This window comes from Portunus trituberculatus, chromosome 4, assembly GCF_017591435.1.
Source record: "Portunus trituberculatus isolate SZX2019 chromosome 4, ASM1759143v1, whole genome shotgun sequence".
In the NCBI taxonomy this organism is placed as follows: Eukaryota; Metazoa; Arthropoda; class Malacostraca; order Decapoda; family Portunidae; genus Portunus; species Portunus trituberculatus.
This window is the reverse complement of record NC_059258.1, coordinates 6,802,223-6,822,570: the sequence shown is the minus strand read 5'-3', so window position 1 is coordinate 6,822,570 and position 20,348 is coordinate 6,802,223. Positions and strand designations below refer to the sequence as shown.

At 40.0% G+C, this 20,348-nt stretch overlaps 1 protein-coding gene across 3 annotated transcripts in view; it reads right to left on the bottom strand.

The window, feature by feature from the left end:
* The window catches only part of LOC123512360 (protein abrupt-like), a 66,337-nt gene extending 53,843 nt beyond the window's left edge, over nucleotides 1-12,494 (bottom strand). The window contains exon 1 of one of the 3 annotated variants that reach the window (XM_045268764.1): nucleotides 12,212-12,494. In XM_045268764.1, the coding sequence (XP_045124699.1) occupies nucleotides 12,212-12,379 (168 nt within the window). In that variant the 5' untranslated portion in view covers nucleotides 12,380-12,494. Of the gene's footprint in view, nucleotides 1-11,853 lie in introns of all 3 variants that reach the window. The other 2 variants (XM_045268730.1, XM_045268724.1) reach the window with 2 other exon arrangements.
* Nucleotides 12,495-20,348: the final 7,854 nt, after the last annotated feature.

Genomic DNA, 20,348 nt, shown 5'->3' with positions numbered 1-20,348 from the left:
ATCTCGCCTAAGTAACACGACATAACCTTGAAAATACACATCACAACCTGTATTCAAGCCAAGCCATCCATATCACACCCAGGAAAGCACACATCACCAGTAGAAGCACTCAGTAACTCTCTCAGCTTAGCATAGTAAAGTCACTGCATATAGACAGGCCAAGCACACAAGGTCACCAGCATATAGTTAATTCATCAGTCTAACTTCCCTGCAGAATAACACTTTGCTCTCTCACCACGACCATTTTCAAAGACCAAAGAAATTATTTGCCTTAGAGTTTCTTCAGCTAATAATGTGAAAATATTGTTAATCTGCCACTAGAACCATTGAAATATCCTTGAAAACTTGTCACTTCAAATACACCCTTCTGAATGTAGCACAGAAACACTAATGAATACAGCCTTTTTAATGTAGTATAACCACATTTCAAAACCTGTCTCTTCAAATACAGTCTTTTGAATGCAGCAGAAACACCTTTGAAAACTTGTGCCATTTGAGCTCCAGCCTTTGAAATGCAGCATAGGTGTCGTGCATAAGTAAAGAAAGGGACTAGAGCCATAGAAACACACTGGAAAACCTATCACATTAAACACAACCTTTTGAATACAGAAACATCTTATAAAACCAGTCACTTCAGCTCAAGCTTTTGAAAGTAGCAGAGATATAGTGGTAAATATTTCCAGTTAATCTAAGTAAAGGGATAATGGGTGCAAGTAGGCATGGTTTGTGAAGGGAGTACCATGTGGAGGGCTGATGGCTTCCTGCACCAACTCTTGCGTTAAGTTAGAGGGAGAGGAAGTAAGAGAGAAAAAGCAAGGTTTGAGATTTGTTGATAAGCATTAGAGAAAATATTAACATTTCATTTTCTTTTTCATGCATTTCTTATAGCAGGTTTAGAGATATTCCAGTAATAAACAGTCTCATAACACACATCAGTTTTTTTTCTTTTCTCATATTCTTCATACATTGAAAACTTGCTAACATTACAGTCTTACAAAACATAGAGCATTTTTTTTCTCTTTTTCCAGCTTTATACCAAACAAAGACCTTTCCCAAAACAAAACACCACCACCACCACCATCACCTTCACATTCCTTCCACATGACCTTTCCAGACAGCACAAGCAGCCTTAGAGAAAGACACCACCCTTACTTCAGCCTAGTCATTCCTGCATGTGCTTACCTGCTTACCTGCCTACCCTTATCACTGAGACTCACTCCTGCCCACAGCTATCAGCCTTATCTCTCTCAGTAACCAGTCCCTGAACCCAAGTCTGCCAAGGACCATGACCTGGGAACTATGCCATCTACAGGAAGGACTCAAGCCTATAAAGACCTCTATAATATTCTCAGCCTATACAGACCCCCATACACTAGAAAGATAACCCCTCTACCATCACCATTAACTATCAACCCCTTCAGTACCATGACGCATTTCCATATTCATTCTCAGTACTATTTGGTGATTTCATACAGCTTCAGAAACTAATGTGGAGGATTAAAATAGTGAAGACTGTGGCCATTTATCTTCTGATCTCCATAGACTCTTCCTAATGTCAATAAAATGGTCTATTGTAAGCAAATCTCAATGTAAGAATGTGTCCTAGTATAGAAGGTAAGATTTCTATTTTTTTTTTTTGTGTGTGTATTTACAGTAAAAGGTAAATATGTAGAAATAAATCAATAAAAGGGTGAAAAATCAATGAATGAAAAAGTTATAATAGTGTGAACAAGGTAAAAGAATGAAGTAAGTAAGGAAAAGTTAATAAATGATAGAATTTAGAATGAGACAATGAAAGAGAGAGGAGAAAATAAACAAACCAAGTAGTACCTCTCTCTCTCTCTCTCTCTCTCTCTCTCTCTCGCGTCAATATTCCTCTCCTAGTGGTTGGTACACTGCCAGAGATCAGCTCCCAATCAATTGCTCTCTCTCTCTCTCTCTCTCTCTCTCTCTCTCTCTCTCTCTCTCTCTCTCTCTCTCTCTCTCTCTCTCTCTCTCTCTCTGCAGCCCTCTCCTCCTCTCTCTCCACTGTCTCTCTCTCTCTCTCTCTCTCTCTCTCTCTCTCTCATCTCTCTCCTCTCTCTCTCTCTCTCACTTCAGCCTCTCTCTCTCTCTCTCTCTCTCTCTCTCTCTCTCTCTCTCTCTCTCTCTCTCTCTCTCTCTCTCTCTCTTCAAGTCTCTCTCTCTCCTCTCTCTCTCTCTCTCTCTCTCTCTCTCTCTCTCTCTCTCTCGCTTAAATACTCTCTCAGCTTCAATCCATGAGCGCTCTCTCTCTCTCTCTCTCTCTCTCTCTCTCTCTCTCTCTCTCAGCCGTCTGCCTGCCTCTCTCTCTCTCTCTCTCTCTCTCTCTCTCTCTCTCTCTCTCTCTCTCTCTCTCTCTCTCTCTCTCTCTCTCTACTGCAGCCGTCTTGCCTCTCTCTCTCTCTCTCTCTCTCTCTCTCTCTCTCTCTCTCTCTCTCTCTCTCGTAAATATAGTCTTTCCAAGCACTTTTTTTTTTCTCAAGGACGAACTAAATATAATATAATAGAGAAGAGAAGGCCAGTCAATTTGGTTAGACTGGGAGGGCAATCAATTTCTCTCTCTCTCTCTCTCTCTCTCTCTCTCTCTCTCTCTCTCTCTCTCTCTCTCTCTCTCGGTGGCCCAGTAAACCACGAGTATTTTTTTTACATCTTGTTTTTGTTTTCATTGTTTTAGATTTTTTTGTTAGTTTTACTTTGTTTCGTCTTTTGACAATTTTTTCTATATTTTGTCGTTTTTTCCATTATGCACAGGTACATTTCATCATATTTCCTTCTATTTTATCACATTTTCCTATTTCATGTTGGTATCTTTATCCAATCTTTATCGTTTTTGTTATAGTCATCTTTTCATTGTATATATCTTTACATAACCGTTCTGTTTTCCTTAAGTTCATAAATTATTTCTATGTCATTATTCCATCCCGTATATTTCTCTCATTGTTCTTTATTCAATATCTTTCCTATTATTTTTTCCTCCTTTTCAGTTTATCTTCCTTATATATCACTTTCGTAACTTCTTTTTCCCCCGTATAAGATTTTGAACTTAATTAATCTATCTATCTGTGTCTATTTATCTACCAACGCCAGATAAAGATATATAAATAGACTATCTATTGAATCTCATTTGGTACGCTTGTAGATAAGATAGCGTGCCTCTCTCTCTCTCTCTCTCTCTCTCTCTCTCTCTCTCTCTCTCTCTCTCTCTCTCTCTCTCTCTCTCTCCGCTTGGTAGACAGTGCATGAAAGAACTAATACTCTTTTTTTCCTTGCGTATTTCCTCTTCTACGCACTATTGAAGAGAGGAAGAATGATTAGGGAGGAGGAGGAGGAGGAGGAGGAGGAGGAGGAGGAGGAGGAGGAGGAGGAGGAGGAGGAGAGAGATGATGATGATGATGATGATGATGATGATGATGATGATGATGATGATGATGATGATGGAGGAGGAGGAGGAGGAGAAGAAGAAGAAGAAGAAGAAGAAGAAGAAGAAGAAGAAGAAGAAGAAGAAGAAGAAGAAGAAGAAGAAGAAGAAGAAGAAGCAGAAGCAGGAGGAGGATGAGGAGAAGGAATATTACAACAATTATCAACCCTCTCTCTCTCTCTCTCTCTGAATACTAAACTTACGTAATAACAAACAAAAACAACAACAAAAACAATTACACTTAAAAATACGAAAAAAAAAATAGATAAGCGATTGTCTGTTTATCTGCCTGCCTGCCTGCTTCTGTCTTTCTGTCTGTCTGTCTGTCATTGCCAAGGTCACAGTATAACACTATTTACACATTCACAATTTCACAACACCAGCAGTACACTCGTTCACTATAAACAATCTTTTTTCTTTTCTTTATCTTTTAACGTTCCTGTGCCTTCCATGTCCACTACAACCTCAATACACTTAATTTACGTTCAAGTGTCCAGCCACGTTCGGTCTAGTTACACTTTCTAATTGTTTGCATTATTTCCACCTTCTCTACTGTTACTGTGTGGTGTTTTATCATTTTATAGACATCTTCACTACACCTCACCATACTTCATTCCTTCACGTTCATGCCAGTGTCCGTTTCACTATACGTTCATCTTTCCACCTCCTTGCTTCACTATCCGTTCAATCCACAGTTTCACGTTCAGGTTGAGGAACGTACGGCGTTCAATACACGTTAAGGGCACTACTTAGTCATGTCTCGTTCACCACACGTTCAGGGCAAGTTTTCAGTGAGGTTACGTTCAATACACGTGCTTAACATTGTCACATTCACTCACTTACTGGTTAAAGTGTTCACGTTCACTGTAAGATGTCCCCCGTCGTTCACTTCCCGTTCAAAACACTCTTGGTTCGTTCACTAGGTCAAAAAACCGCATTTCTTCGTTCACTACACGTTCCAGACAATTAATTTGTTCACAACACGTTCATAACACTAGCAATTCCTTCACAACACTCAGGTCACTGCGCTCGTTCAGTACACGTTCACTACGGACACCACCACTTTCAAGACACGTTCATAACACAAATTTATTGACCAAACACATCAGCCACGATCAAAATACAGTAACAGCAGCCACGTTCAATACACGTTCACACAAGTATAAGTGGTAAATTTGTCACAATCTAATTCTATACACGTTTAATACAGTTTTATTTTATTTTAATTTAGTTTGTGTTTATTGAGTTCTGTTTTAAGTCGATCTGGGAATTATTGTTGTTGTTGTTGTTATTATTATTATTATTATTATTATTATTATTATTATTATTATTATTATTATTATTATTACTATTGTTATCATATCATCGCATCATTGACACTTCATCTACTCCTCTTCCTCTTCCTCCTCCTTCATCTCTACCTCATTCACGTCTTCCTCCTCCTCCTCCTCCTCCTCTTACTGCTATTAATAATCTTTCCTTCTTTCCTTCCTGTCTCCTCCTCCTCCTCCTCCACACTTCCTCTTCCTCTTCCTTCCTTACTCCTCCTCCTCCTACTCATCCATCTCCACTACACTCTTCGTCCCCTCTCTCTCTCTCTCTCTCTCTCTCTCTCTCTCTCTCTCTCTCTAAGCTAACAATCAATACTAGACCGTGATTCTGATCTATATCTCGCCTTCCCCCCCTCCATCCTCCACCAACTTGTAACGACCTCTCTCTCTCTCTCTCTCTCTCTCTCTCTCTCTCTCTCTCTCTCTCTCTCTCTCTCTCTCTCTCTGCTAAGGACCCGCTACATCTTTGCTCTATTTTGGTTCAGTTATATTTTTCTATTCTATATTATCTATTTCTGTATGTACGATGGTTCTTATTTATTTTTATTTTTTATTTTTTGCTTATACTGTGATCTATTTGGTTATTTTTGTGGTGTTTTGTTGATTATTGTGTTAATTTTCCATTCCATTTTGTTTGTCAATATTACTGATATGATATAAATTATTCTTTTTATATCTAGACTATATGATTTTATTTCATCTATCTTATTTTGCTTGCTTTGGATTTCTTTTTTTTTTTTCACTTTTAACCCCTTCAGTACCATGCCGCGTTTCCATATTCATTCTGCTTACTATTCAATTAATTTATACGGCTTCAGAAACTTATGCTGGGATTAAAATAGTAAAGTCTCTGGCCATTAATCTTCTGACCTCCATAGATCCTTCCTGATGCAAATAAAATCATGTAATCACACCCAAAAATCATGGTAAAAATGCGTCAGTACTGAATGGGTTATTTTCAAGTATTTTGTTTCATTTTCGTAGGCGTAATAATTATTTTCTGTATTTTGTCTTTTATTTCTTGCTGACTTATTTAAAATGACGTATTGCTTCTGTTTAGTCAGGCACTTTCATCTCATTTCACACTTGACAGCCATTTTGTATAGTTTTAGCTTATTTTCGTAATTACAAAGTTCTATTTCATCGCTTTTTTAAAATTATCATACTCTCCATTTCATCCCTCGCTGACATATTCTACGCGCCTCTTTCTGTGATGTAATAGCTGAATTTTCTTAGCCCCTTCGATACTGACACATTTGTACCTTGAGTTTTGGATGTGATTAGACGATTTTATTTGCATTAGAAGGGGTCTATAGAGATCAGAAGATTAATTGACAGACTCTTCACTATTTTAATCCCCCACATAAGTTTCTGAAGGTGTGTAAAATCGCCAAACAGTAACCAGAATGAATATGAAAACACGGAGTGGTACTGAAGAGGTTCAAACACAACTAACTTTTTCATTTCTAAGTAGAAAAATTAACATGTACTTTTTTTCGTATTTATATAACAAGCCTAATTTTCTTCCAGTATCAAAAACTCTTCTAAACAATTGAAGAAACCAGACTCTTTCTTTTAACCCCTGAGTACCGCGACGCGTTTCCATATTCATTCTGCTTACTATTTGGTGATTTTAAACAGCTTCAGAAACTTATGTGAGGGATTAAAATAGTGAAGACTGTGGCTATTAATCTTCCGACCTCCATAGACCCTTCCTGATGTCAATAAAATGGCCTAGTCGTACACAAATCTCAAGGTAAAAATGTGTCCCAGTATTGAAGGGGTTAATATGGTAATAACAAGAACAAGAGGAGAGCTACAAGAGGCTGTCAGGGTTACACTTGGTCCCTGTATGAGCAAAGCTGCCTAATTCCATCCATCATCTTCTTCCATATATTTGTCCATCTCAATACGAAGAAAGCAAATATTTCTCATCTACAATATCTTCGCTTCCTTAAAAACAGATTATTCTCTAAGTTTAAAATAACGCCTATATTGTTATAAATTCACAGGTTAGAGGAGGAGGAGGAAGAGTAATAAAGAAGAAGAAGAAGAAGAAGAAGAAGAAGAAGAAGAAGAAGAAGAAGAAGAAGAAGAAGAAAGAAAGAAAGAAAGAAAGAAAGAAAGAAAGAAAGAAAGAAAGAAAGAAGAAGAAGAAGAAGAAGAAGAAGAAGAAGAAGAAGAAGAAGAAGAAGAAGAAGAAGAAGAAGAAGAAGGAGGAGGAGGAGGAGGAGGAGGAGGAGGAGGAGGAGGAGGAGGAGGAGGAGGAGGAGGAGGAGGAGGAGGAGGAGGAGGAGGAGGATTAAGAATAAGACAAATAATTAGAGCAAAAAATAACAATAATAATAATAATAATAATAATAATAATAATAATAATAATAATAATAATAATAATAATAACAACAGCAGCAGCAATAACAACAACACTGTACAAAATAATTCCAGTATCTTCAAACGAATCACTTTTTCCTCTCACAACTTTTCCCAGCAACTTACAATAATTATTGTTATCATTGATATATTTGCTGCTACTTCTTGTTATCCAAATATGAACTGTTTGTTATCTCTCTCTCTCTCTCTCTCTCTCTCTCTCTCTCAGCAGTGGATATATTCTAGTTAGGTAAAATTTCTAAGTTAAATAATGTAGATAGGTCGTGTGTGTGTGTGTGTGTGTGTGTGTGTGTGTGTGTGTGTGTGTGTGTGTGTGTGTGTGTGTGTGTGTGTGTGTAGGTTGAGCCGGACATTCTCTCTCTCTCTCTCTCTCTCTCTCTCTCTCTCTCTCTCTCTCTCTCTCTCTCTCTCTCTGCAAGAAAAATCCAATTATATTCATGATTTTTCGCTCATAATTCTGATTGTTTCATTCTTCCTGTCTGCCTGCCTGTCCTGTCTGTCTGTCTGTCCGCATGTAGTCTATCTACCTGTCTGTGTCTGTCTGTCTGTCTGCCTGGAGACACTACTGACATTTCGAGACTATACATACATATATACATACATACATTATTCTTATATACGTCATAGAATCTTAATGTTCGGTACATCTATTATAATTCTCAATCTCTTTGTTTCATATATATATATATATATATATATATATATATATATATATATATATATATATATATATATATATATATATATATATATATATATATATATTCTACGTTACTCTAATACATGTTATAGAATTTTAATATTAGGTACATTTATTCTACTCTTCCATCTCTCTCTGTCTCACTTTTATGTTTTCTTATTCTATAACTTCTATTTCTCGTCTCCATTACATCACCCCGCTCTCTCTCTCTCTCTCTCTCTCTCTCTCTCTCTCTCTCTCTCTCTCTCTCTCTCTCTCTCTCTCTCTGTCCCCACGCACGCACACACATTTTCTCTACATTTCATCTACAACTGTAACAATTCTCCGTTCCCTGCCGCCCTACGTCCCTCACAGCAGCACACCCAAGGCTCAGTATTGATTTCTTCACCATTTCATCACCCAGAGAGAGAGAGAGAGAGAGAGAGAGAGAGAGAGAGAGAGATGAGAAAAAAATAACGGTTCTTCTAAACTTGCCGACGCTTTCCCGAGATGACTTGAAATAGTCGCCGCTATGATTTTAACTATATACGTAATTTGAGATTATATAGAAATGGAGATAAAAGGAAGGTTTACTAGAGGAGGAGGAGGAGGAGGAATGATATAATAATGTAAAAGTTTTTGCATCCAAGAATTAAGATCATTGTAAAATGTATATTTCTTAGGATCGATGAAATAGAAGGAGGAGGAGGAGGAGGAGGAGGAGGAGGAGGAGGAGGAGGAGGCATATAAATTAATCAGTTGCTATAATATTTGCAACACTTGATAAACTAAAACGGAGAAGGAAGGAAGGAAGGAAGGATAGAAGGAAGAAAACGGGAAAAAAGATGAAAAAAAAAATAACAATGGAAATGAAAAAAGCGAAACAAAATTAAGTAAGATAAAGAAGACAGAAGAAAAAAAAAAGGAGAAAGAGAAATGATAGAGGGAAGGAAGGAATAAAAGAGAAGCAAAGAAAACAATAATTTTAAACATAATTTCACACTCTAGAACCGTTCAAATTTAAGCACCTTAGCTCCAAAAATATACAATAATTATTAGATTGTATATATTAGCTTAGGTTTACGAGGAGGAGGAGGAGGAGGAGGAGGAGGAGGAGGAGGAGGAGGAGGAGAAGAAGAAGAAGAAGAAGAAGAAGAAGAAGAAGAAGAAGAAGAAGAAGAAGAAGAAGAAGAAGAAGAAGAAGAAGAAGAAGAGGAGGAGGAGGAGGAGGAGGAGAGGAGGAGGAGGAGGAGGAGGAGGAGAGAGAGATGAGAGAGAGAGAGAGAGAGAGAGAGAGAGAGAGAGAGAGAGAGAGAGAGAGAGAGAGAGAGAGAGAGAGAGAGTCCAGCACATCCCTTAAAACAGTCACCTTTCCAATCCATCCCTTATCACACTAAATCCAGGGTGAATTAGGGTGCATATAAAAATCAAATAGGGTGCAGCAAGCATATCACCCCAATGTATTTAGCACCAAGGCTCATGTTAAGAGATGTAGTTAGAATATATCAGGGTGAAATTAGCGTGCATTAGGGTGTAGATTAGGGTGTAGCTGAGGTATTTAGCCAGTGTTTCAAAGGTATAGCTAGCGTGTTTATAAAGGTAAATTTAGGGTGTGAAACTAGGGTGTATTGGATAACTAGGGTGCACTAGTGTTTGAGGGTGTAGGTTAGGGTGTTTTAGGGTGTAGGTAAGGTATGTAGCCAGTGTTTCAAGGGTAAAGCAAGGGTGTAATTTAGAGGTAGTTAGGGTGTGAAACTAGGATGTATTGGATAACTAGGGTGCGTTACAGTGTTTGAGGGTGTAGCTAAGATATGTAACCAGGGTGTTTTAAGAGTGTAGCTAGGGTGTCTTCAAGGACAAATCTGGGGTATTTTAGGGTGTCGAGGTAAAATCCAGCATTACAAAATTAAGCAATATCGAGTGTTCTAGAGTGTAGACTGGTCCCAGAAGGGTGTAGCAGGGTGAAAGATCATCACTTCAACATTTCAGTAAATCTGTAACACTATGGCTTTCTATATACAAAACTCACGTTAAGCTGAATCTATGTGCGTGTATCGACGTGTAGGGTGCAGCATGGTGCAGACAGATCCAGTGAAAGGGTGAAACAGGGTGAGGAATTAACACTTCAAATATTTCCAATAATTCTTAACACTAAGCTTTCTATATACAAAACACACGTTAAGGTGAGTCTATGTGCGTGTATGGACGTGTAGGGTGTAGCAGGGTGCAGATAGATCCCAGTGAGAGTGAAATAGGGTGACAGGATTATCACTTCAAATGTTTCCAATCATTCATAAATCTGAGCTTTCTATATACAAAACACACGTTAAATCGAGTCTATGTGCGAGTATGGTGTAGGGTGTAGCATGGTGCAGATGGATCCAGTGAAAGGGTGAAATAGGGTGAGGAATTATCATTTCAAATATTTCCAATAATTCTTAACACTAAACTTTCTATATACAAGACACACGTTAAGTCGAGTCTATGTGCGTGTATGGACGTGTAGGGTGTAGCAGGGTGCAGATAGATCCCAGTGAAAGGGTGAAATAGGGTGACAGGATTATCACTTCAAATATTTCCAATCATTCATAAATCTGAGCTTTCTATATTCAAAACACACGTTAAATCGAGTCTATGGGTTTGTATGGAGGTGTAGGGTGTAGCAGGGTGCAGACAGGCCACAAGCGAAGGGTGAAATAGGGTGACGGGATTGTAACTTCACATATCCCCATTAATGCATAACACTAGGATTTCTATATTCAAAACACACGTTAAGTCGAGTCTATGGGGGTGTATAAAGGTGTAGGGTGTAGCAGGTGCAAATAGGCGTCAGTTTAAGGGTGAAGTAGGGTGACGGGATAACTTCATATATCACCCTTAATTTACAACACTATGGCTTTCTATAATCAAAATACACGTTAAGTCGAGTCTATGGGCGTGTATGGAGGTGTAGGGTGAAGCAGGGTGCAGATAAACGCCAGTTAAAGGGTGAAGTAGGGTGCAGAGAAATGCCGGCACATCCCAACACTTTTCACAAGCTTTCATCACTGTATTTAAAATTTGTACACGAAATTAATATATGGGTGTATTTATGGAGTAAACCAGGGTGCATTAGGGTGTAGAACCATGGCAGAAGAGTGTAGCAGCGTGAGGGAAGGGTGTAACAATATCAATACATTTCCTTCCTTTCAAAGCACCAAGAAACCATAACCTTTAAAATACCCACAAAATTGGATGTAGCAGGGTGTAGAAGGGTGCAAGACGGCCACAGATGAGAATAGGGTGAGATCAGCTGCAGTATTTTCTTCGTATAAACATTTTTCACGTCACTTTTACTTCACGCATCGAAAAAGCAAAATTCTTGAAAACCCGATTATATTAGGGTGTAGCAGGGTGTAAGGAGCCCCAGATGAAAAAGTGTGAGAGAAGATGCAATATTTCTCACCCTATTCACATTTCCACTTCAATATCTTACTTCACGCACTGAGAAAGCAAAATCCTTGAAAACCCGAGTGTGCCAGGGTGTAGCAGGGTGTAAGATGAGCAGGGTAGGGTGTAAGGTGGTGTTAGAATAGCGCAGATTTCTTAAGTCAAATATTTCCAGATAAACCTAAATTCATGCACAGAGCGGTGAGTGTATCCTTCAAATAAGTGCATTAGGGTGTAGCGTGGTATGGCTGCGAGGAAATAGGGTGTAGGCAAAGCAAGACAGGGTATATGCATTTTACCAAACCAAATTATTCCCTTTCTCCCACATTCTATGCACCAGGGCGGTACTGTAGCCTTGAAATAGGGTGTAATAGGGTGCAGCAGCGAGACGGCAGGGTGTAGCAGGGGGGGGAGGGGTTGTCGATGCCTTACCATATCAAATTATGCATTTTCCTGTTATTTAACGCTTTGTAGAGGCACTATGTCCCTTTAGAGCGAGTGTGGCAGAGTGTATGAGGGTGCAGCAGGGTGTAGGAGGGCGCCAGATGAGGGAGGGGGGAGAGCGGGGGGTGTACATTCCTTACCATGCCAAAAAATGAGGATAATCCCTTATTTAACACATTGGGAAGGGCACGGTATCCTTGAAATGAGTGTGGCAGGGTGTAGCAGGGTGTAGGAGGTAGCCAGCAGGAGTATATTCCAGCCTGCAGGGAGTGTAGCAGCGGGTCACACCACCATCACCACCACCACCACCATAGCGTCAAACCAAGCCAGCCACTCTCCACCACACTTCACACGCGTTTTTCATCCACACCACTTAACTCCGCCACACCACAGCAAGCCAAAAGCACGGGCGGGATCTTAGCACACGCCCACACTGTGCTCCGGGGCGTGGGGACAGTAGGAATGGGTAGATATGGGTGAATATACGCCGGGGCTTACCTCATCTGGAGTGACGGACGCGAGTCGGGAGGTGCGCGAGCCATCTAGCGGTCGCCCGGTGTAGGTGGTGATGTCCGGGGGGGTGATGGTGGCTGCGGCTTCCACCTCACCACCGCCACCACCACCACCTACACCACCACCACCGTCACGGCACCACCACACACTCATGGACACTCCACTTCTATCTAGACACCTTAAACGCCTCCCATCACTAACTAAATGGCGATCTATCTAAAGTTATTCGGTTTCAACGGTTCTATCTGTGGTTAGTTCTCATTTTTTCTAATTTCTATTCCCTTCTGCCACCGCCACAGCACCACACACTCAGCCACGCACACCACAACCACCCAGACACACGCTAAATGCTTCTAGTCTCATCAAAGAGTTAAATTTCTTCCTCATTTCTCTGTCTAATGCTTATCTTCTCTATTTATTCATCTTCCCCCCGCCTCTCCTCTTCTCCCTCCCTCGCCACCACACACCCAATCACACACCTCGACCGTAGACACACTCCTCCACCCTCTATGCTTCAAAAATCAGTTACTACCTCATATTTCTCATAAATCTGTGTGTGTTATTTGTTTTCTGCTCTTAATTTGTGTATCCTGTCCCGCCTCATACACACACACACACACACACACACATGCCGGCTCTGCTTCATGAGATTATTATTTTTTTTTTATCATTTTGTAGTCTTAGATATTTACCGTCCTTCTTTTTATTTGTTTTTCTCTCTCTTCTCTTCTCTTCCTTCCTTCTCTATACCATTTACGTTATACATACTTTTTTCCATCACCCTCACGCCTCCATTATTATTTCTATTATTCATTTGTCCTCTAGTTTTCCTTTTCGTTGTCTGCCCTCCCTATCTCCACCTTCCTCTCTCTCTCTCTCTCTCTCTCTCTCTCTCTCTCTCTCTCTCTCTGGCATCATACGCGTCCCAACTCACCATCACACACACACATATACATACATACATACACATACATACAGCTTTATGCACTTCACTCTAGTTTCCTTTCTTCCTCGTCCTTGCCCCTTATCTCTTCCTAGTATTCTTGTCTATTTCCGCCCGTCATACACCGCACACCATACACCCACCATACGGCTATAGAAATGGTGTTTATTTACTCATTTATTGTTTGGTGTATACGTATAGTGTTGTTTCTATATTATTTTGTGTTGTTTTATTCTTTGTTTTTTCTTGCTTTTTCTTCTATTCTGCCTTGTTAAACCACTGTACATCATACTATCTCCTACAAATGTACTAGTTTTTTTTTTTTTTTTTATTCTTTCTTTCTATCTTTCGTTCCATGTCATATTTTCCTATCATTATCTCTTATTTTCTCAAGTCATATCTTTCAAAACACGTAAATCTCTCTTTCAAATGCACTTAATCTTTCGTTCTCCATTATTTTGATCTTTTTCTTTATTGTTTTTCCTTTTTTTCATTTCTACCTACCAAAGTCATTAGTTCGAAATACACCTCTATCATACAATACCATACTATCTTGATCAATCGCTCTACATTGTTTTGGTCTTTTCTTTATCATTTTTCCCTAATTTCCTAACTTCTACCTTCCAAAACGGTCATAAATTTGAAATACATCTTCACCATACAATTAATGGCATCTTCATCTTTCGTTGTTCATTACTTTGACATTTTCTTTTATTTTTCCTCTCAAAACACTCATAAATTTAAAACGTGCCATACAGCCTCACCATGCAAACGTATTTTCTTTTTTTATACATATTTTGTTTATCATTTTTAGCTTTTTAGAACAATATCCCTCATTTCCTCAACTCGCACTCCTCTTGTGACTCTTGCATGTCCAATACCTTCCGTTAGTCACGTACGCATCTCTACCCTTGCTTACTTTCATCCATGTCCCAGTTCGAGTCATGTATTTATTCTGTTTGGCTTTTACATTCGACTTTTTCCTCCTTTCCCTTCTCTTGAAATCACGGTCCAGTATTATTCAAACACTCTTCTTGTTTTGTTTCTTTGATTTGATAGTTTTTTTGTGGATTTTGTTAGATTTTCAATGGTGTTGTCTTGACTTTTTAGTGTTTTGTTCTGGTTTAACTCATTCTAGCGGACGTTATTGGTGTTTTTAAGAGTGCTTTCATGGTTTAAACAGACTATCTTGACGTTACTAGGATTTTCAAGAGTGTTTTCTTGGTTTTAACAGAAAATATTAACGTTATTGGAAATTTTTAAGGATGTTTTCACTGATTTAACACGCTCTAGCAACGTTATTCAGGCTTTCATGGTTATAACAGGATAGAGTAAAGTTATTTGTGGTTTTCAAGGGCGTTTGCATGATTCTAACAGGCTCTAGTAATGTTGTTTGTGGTTTTCAAGGATGCTTTCATAGTTTTAACACCTTCTAGTAACGTTATTATGGTTTATGTGATTCTAGTTACAGTTTAACATGATTCTACACGTTATTGATATTCTTAATTGTTTTCGTGTGAGTTTAACAAGGATTCTAAACTTTTTAACACGCTACAGTGGATCTTATTTAGGTTTTCAAGTGCGTTTTTCGAGACAGTTTAACAAAGATTCTGCATCACATGTAAAAGAATTATTAATGTGAAGACTCTTAATCATATATGTGGCCTCTGAAAACAGACTTTTTTTTTTTTTTTTTTTTTTTTTTGGGTAATAAGGGATAACTGGCCAAAGACAACAAAACGATTAGGCCCACAGAGATGCCTTTCCAAAAACAAAATCGAGAGAGTTAGCCAAAATAAATGGATAAATGTCTTGAAACCTCCCTCTTCAATGAGTTCAGGTCGCAGGAAGGTGGATATACAGAAGCAGGCAGCGAGTTTTAGAGCGATTACAAGCCCCGTATCTTGAGTTCCTGCGTTATTTTACACTCCTTTCTCTACTCTCCTCCACTTTGCGCCATCATTGCGTTCTCAACCATATGTTACCACCGTTGACCGTACTCTAAAACACTTCGCAGCGCCACCTCTACACGGGTTTTTTGAGTGGGTTTATTTACTTATTTTTATTTATTTATTTTACGTTTCTAGTGACATAATAACAAGATTTTGATATTAACAGAGAAATAGTCTTGACATCACGGTCTATCGCTTCTGTCGCTTTGGTGAAGTTACAAAGTTTTTTTTTTCTTTTTAAGGAAATATTTTGCGATTCTAGTGACAGATTAACAAGATTTCTACATTATCAACACGAAAAAAATGATGAAAAACCAGCTAATCATTCACGAGGCCTTGGAAATCAGTCTGGGTGAAGTTATAAGGATTTTTAAGGGTGTTTTTCTTATAAATCTATCAACAGATCAACATAAAGGTTTCTACATCGTTAAAAGGAGAACTCGTATTGAGCATCCGGTTAATCATCTCTGCAGTCTTTAGAAATAGTAGAGAGAGAGAGAGAGAGAGAGAGAGAGAGAGAGAGAGAGAGAGAGAGAGAGAGAGAGAGCATAGCGTTTGTGAATACTTGTATGTTACCAGTATACCATGATAGTATTGCACCATCCTTGCACCATACCTCCCTCACCCTCTTACCACCGCAAGCGTCATTGTATTACACGGCAGAATGCTCCGAGGTACAGAATCTAAACCCTTTTTATTGTTAGTCGCACGATCCTCTCATCAACTCAGAATCACGAATGGTAGTTGTGTGACCTGACCTAACCTGACCTAACCCAACCAGATCTAACCTAATCTAACGCAATGCAATCTAGTCTTACGCTATACTCATGACCACGTACGGCAGTTAAGTTACCTGAACTGACATAACCTAGTCTGACCTAACCTTCACTACCCTAACGTAACCTAACCTAAATTAATCTCGTCCTACGCTACACTCATGACCTTTTAACTCCACGCACGGCACTAAGACCCAAACCCAACCTAACCCAACCTGACCTAACCTGACCTAATGTAATCAAAACCATCGTATGGAAATGAGGGTAATTTAACATAATGTACCTTGACTTCATCCTTCCTAACATCACCTAAGTTGGTGTAAAAGTAACCTAACCTCACTTGAAAGGATCTAACACCAAGTAAATCTAATCTAACCTAACCAAACTCTACTAAACCTAAACCAACTTTCAACCCGACCAAGTCTAATTCTGTGTAACTTAACCCAACCTGACCTAACTCACATCACTCCCTAAATAAAGATGAAAAAACACGTGTAAGACTCGAAAACGGAGAGAGAGAGAGAGAGAGAGAGAGAGAGAGAGAGAGAGAGAGAGAGAGAGAGAGAGAGAGAGAGTTGGCAATATCTATCAGTGTTTGCATTTTGAATGTTGTGAGTGGTGAGTACTGAATCTTCACTGGTTTGCTCTATATAAAATTGTCGCAATACCCCAAACTTTCACCTCCAAGTCTCGTGAACGCCTGCTTGCCTCCCTGCCTGCCCGTGTGCTTGCTTGCCTACCTGCCTCTCTTCCTGCCTGCCTGCCTACCTGCCTGCCCTTGTGCCTGCTTACCTACCTGCCTCCCTTCCTGCCTGCCTGCCTGCTTGCCCGCCTGCCTCTCTTCCTACCTGCCTGACTGCCTCCCTGTCTGCCTGCCTGACTGCTTGCCTACCTGCCTCCCTTCCTATCTACCTGACTGTCTCCCTGCCTGCCTACCTTTCTGCCTGCTTTCCTGCCTCTCTTCCTGCCTGCCTACCTGTCTACCTGCTTGCCTACCTGCCTCCCTCCTTGCCTGCCTGCCTGCCCGTCTACCTGCTTGCCTTACTGCCTCCCTTCCTGCCTGCCTGACTGCCTCCCTCCCTACCTACCTTCCTGCCTGCCTGCCTCTCTTCCTGCCTACCTAACTGTCTGCCTGCTTGCCTACCTCCCTCCCTCCCTGCCTGCTTGCCTGCCTGCCTGCCCGTCTGCCTGCTTCCCTGCCTGCTTGCCTACCTGACTCCCTTCCCGCCTGCCTGTCTGCCTCCCTGACTGCTTGCCTACCTGCCTCCCTTCCTGCCTATCTGTCTGCCTGCCTGCTTGCTTGCCTGCCTTGCCTTCCTCCTTGCCTGTCTACATGTCTCCCTGCCTCCATGCCTGCCTGCCTGCCTGCCTCTCTAGAGAGCCTGCCCATCTGCCTGCTTGTCTCACTGCTTGCCTGCCTGCCTGCCTGCGTGCCTCTCTGCCTGCCCATCTGCCTGCTTGCCTCATTGCTTGCCTGCCTGCCTGCCTGCGTGCCTCTCTGCCTGCTTGCCTCACTGCTTGCCTGCCTGCCTGCCTGCGTGCCTCTCTGCCTGCTTGCCTCACTGCTTGCCTGCCTGCCTGCCTGTCTGCCTCGACTCTGCTTGGTAAAATGCCTCGTGAAATCATGTGTGTTACTGTTATTGTTATTTGACAAAGAACATAATATTTGGTGTTATTGTAAATGTTTGTTATTTTCACGAAGTACATGTGCTACTTAAACAAAGATGAAAATAGAACACAAATAAAGATAAAGAATAGCTCCTTTCTTATAAATATAATAAAATATGATTGAGGTGAAGAAGGGAAATCCAGACTGAATAAAGAAAATTAGACTATATTAACATAACAATAGACTATGTAAATTGAATAGTGTTAATTTATGGAAGAGCTCCTACTTAGAGGCAATACACCAGATCTTTATAAGCTTCAACACGTAAGAAAATAATAAAAAAAAATAGATCTACGGTGTTTTAAGATAGGTCGTGGTTGTAGAACACGTAACGAGGCCTCAGAGTGATTGCTAATTAAAGCTGTACCGAATAGCAGTCTATGTTTCCATCCCTTTTATTTCATCTATATTATCTGAGGTCAGGAATTTGAACAAGGCAGCGAGGGAGAGGGATCGAGGAGAAAGGAAGATCGAATCACACGGGCAAGCTCAAGAAGGGAATTGGTACAGAAAAAAAAAAGAATAATTTTGTCTATATTATCCGAACCCAAGAGAGAGAGAATGGAATCCTATTTCATTTATATATTGGTCCATTTTTTTTTTTTTTTCTTCATATAGTGTTACTTCCTTTCAGTCTGTATATTCCCATTCTTCATTTCATCTATATCATTTGAGGGCAGAAATCTGAAAGAGGCAGCGAGGGACTGGTGGATTGGGTGCATGAGAGTCTGAGAGAGGAGGGTCGAATCACACACGGGGGGGAGTTCAAGAAGGGCTTCGGTACAGAGAAAACGTAATATAGATCGTGACTGAATAGCGATGAGATATGTGAAGCAACACTTGGGATCTTAGAGTAAGGGAAGTAAACACCAGGAAGAAATGTGACACGAATACACGAACACACGCCAAGAATATGCACAGTGTGACCAAGTAGGAGTGACACGCTGGCAAAAACTGGTTCGATTTAGTTTAGGGTGACGCACGATAGATGTATATGCTAGGGTGGTTAATAAGGATTCTATGGATTTATAAGGGTTTCAAGGGTGTTTTGATGATTCTAGTGGGGGTTTAATGGTTCTATACTCTGAAGAAGTTCTAGTGGAAGTTCCAGCGGTTTTTAAGGATCTTTTCATGATTCTGGTGGTTTTTCAAAAGGGCCTTCATGATTCTAATAAGTTTAACAATATACACTTTTGAAAGACCATTAGAAGGTGATGTGGTCTTCAGTGGTGCTTTCATGGTTCTAGTTAATGATTGTATGGACTTAAGAAGCCGAACTGAAGGTAAAATGGCGTAAAATGGCCCCTCGTGATTCTAGCCAATGATTCGACACTTTTGAAAGACCATTTTGAAGGTTGGTGTGGTTTCCAGTGGTGCTTTCATGATTCTAGCGGCAGCCTAACAATTCTGCACCATCACTGTGAAGACCACGAAAAAATTATAAACGATGAACGTAAACCTTTGCTAAACTGTCGTGGGGAAAGACGCAGGCCATGCAGAACACACATAGCTAGGCTATGATGATAATAATAATAATTCGTGTTATTTGTATTGCAGCCTTACAGTGTTACAGTTTATACGTATATGTTGCCGTATTCCGAAAACACCTGCGTAAACCTCCACTATTTAAAAAAAAAAAAGAAGCTTCTATTTGAAGCTATACACACTTTCCGAGGGTACTTTTTATGCCTCCAGTGGTGGATCAACACGATTTCTGATGTGAAAAGGCGAAAGTCTTGAGAGCATGTAATTGTATCCGTGGTCTTTGAAAATAACCGTGGTGGGAGAGAGAGCAAAGCGTTTTACGAGTTAAAGACACTAGACATCTTTTAACGGCTATGGCTACGTGGCAAGGCTTATATCGATGTGGAAAAGGTTACGCAACGGATTTGTACGTCCTCGTGGCGGGCAAACAACCAGGGAGGGAGTGTGTACGTGTGGCGGAGTGTCTTGGCCAACTGCACGTGTTTGTACATAAAAGGAGCAGGGTGTAGTAAGCAGATGTCAACCTTCTGCCACGCTCTTGTTCGCCACGTAACCGACCTTAGAAACCTTAAGACACACACTTTGGTACTACATGACCTCTGAATAGGTGTGTCACGGGGGGGAGGAGGAGGAGGAGGAGGAGGAGGCTTAGAGCCGTCCAAGGCATTACACGAGTGAAAACTTTTAACTACACACAACCTTGGCATATAGTGTGTATTTTTTTTCATGAGAAGCGTATTGATGTGATTAACAGATTAGAATCTTAATAAAACCAAATATGAGTATCTAATTTCGTCCATTTTTATTTATTTATTTGATAAGTCTAAGCTAGGGCTGTATAAAAGTACAAGGCAAGTGAAAACCTTAAACTAATTTTCTTAAGCACTAGTATTAAAGTTTGTGTATTTTTAGATATGCTGGGAAGAAGAGAATAGAGATGAGTGAGGAAGCATATGACGACAGACAAAAGAAAACCTTAATTTACGTATGCTGTGAGGAAGAAGAGGATCAGAGGCATGAGTGAGGTAGAGAACGAGAAACAAGCGGATATCCCAAAATAAATAGATAAAGGAATAAATGCATAAATAAACCTGATTATTAGAAGCTATACGTGTTTCTTTTCAGGTACGCTGTGAGGAAGAGGAAAGAAATGAGTCAGACCAACGGAACTTAATAAAACATTCTAAACTTGAGCACTTAATCTGTCTCTCTCCTCATGCTAGAAGGAAGAGGAAGAAAAGTGTGCTAGTAAAAAAAGAAAAAAAAAGTTACAAAATCCTTTAAACATTAACTATAG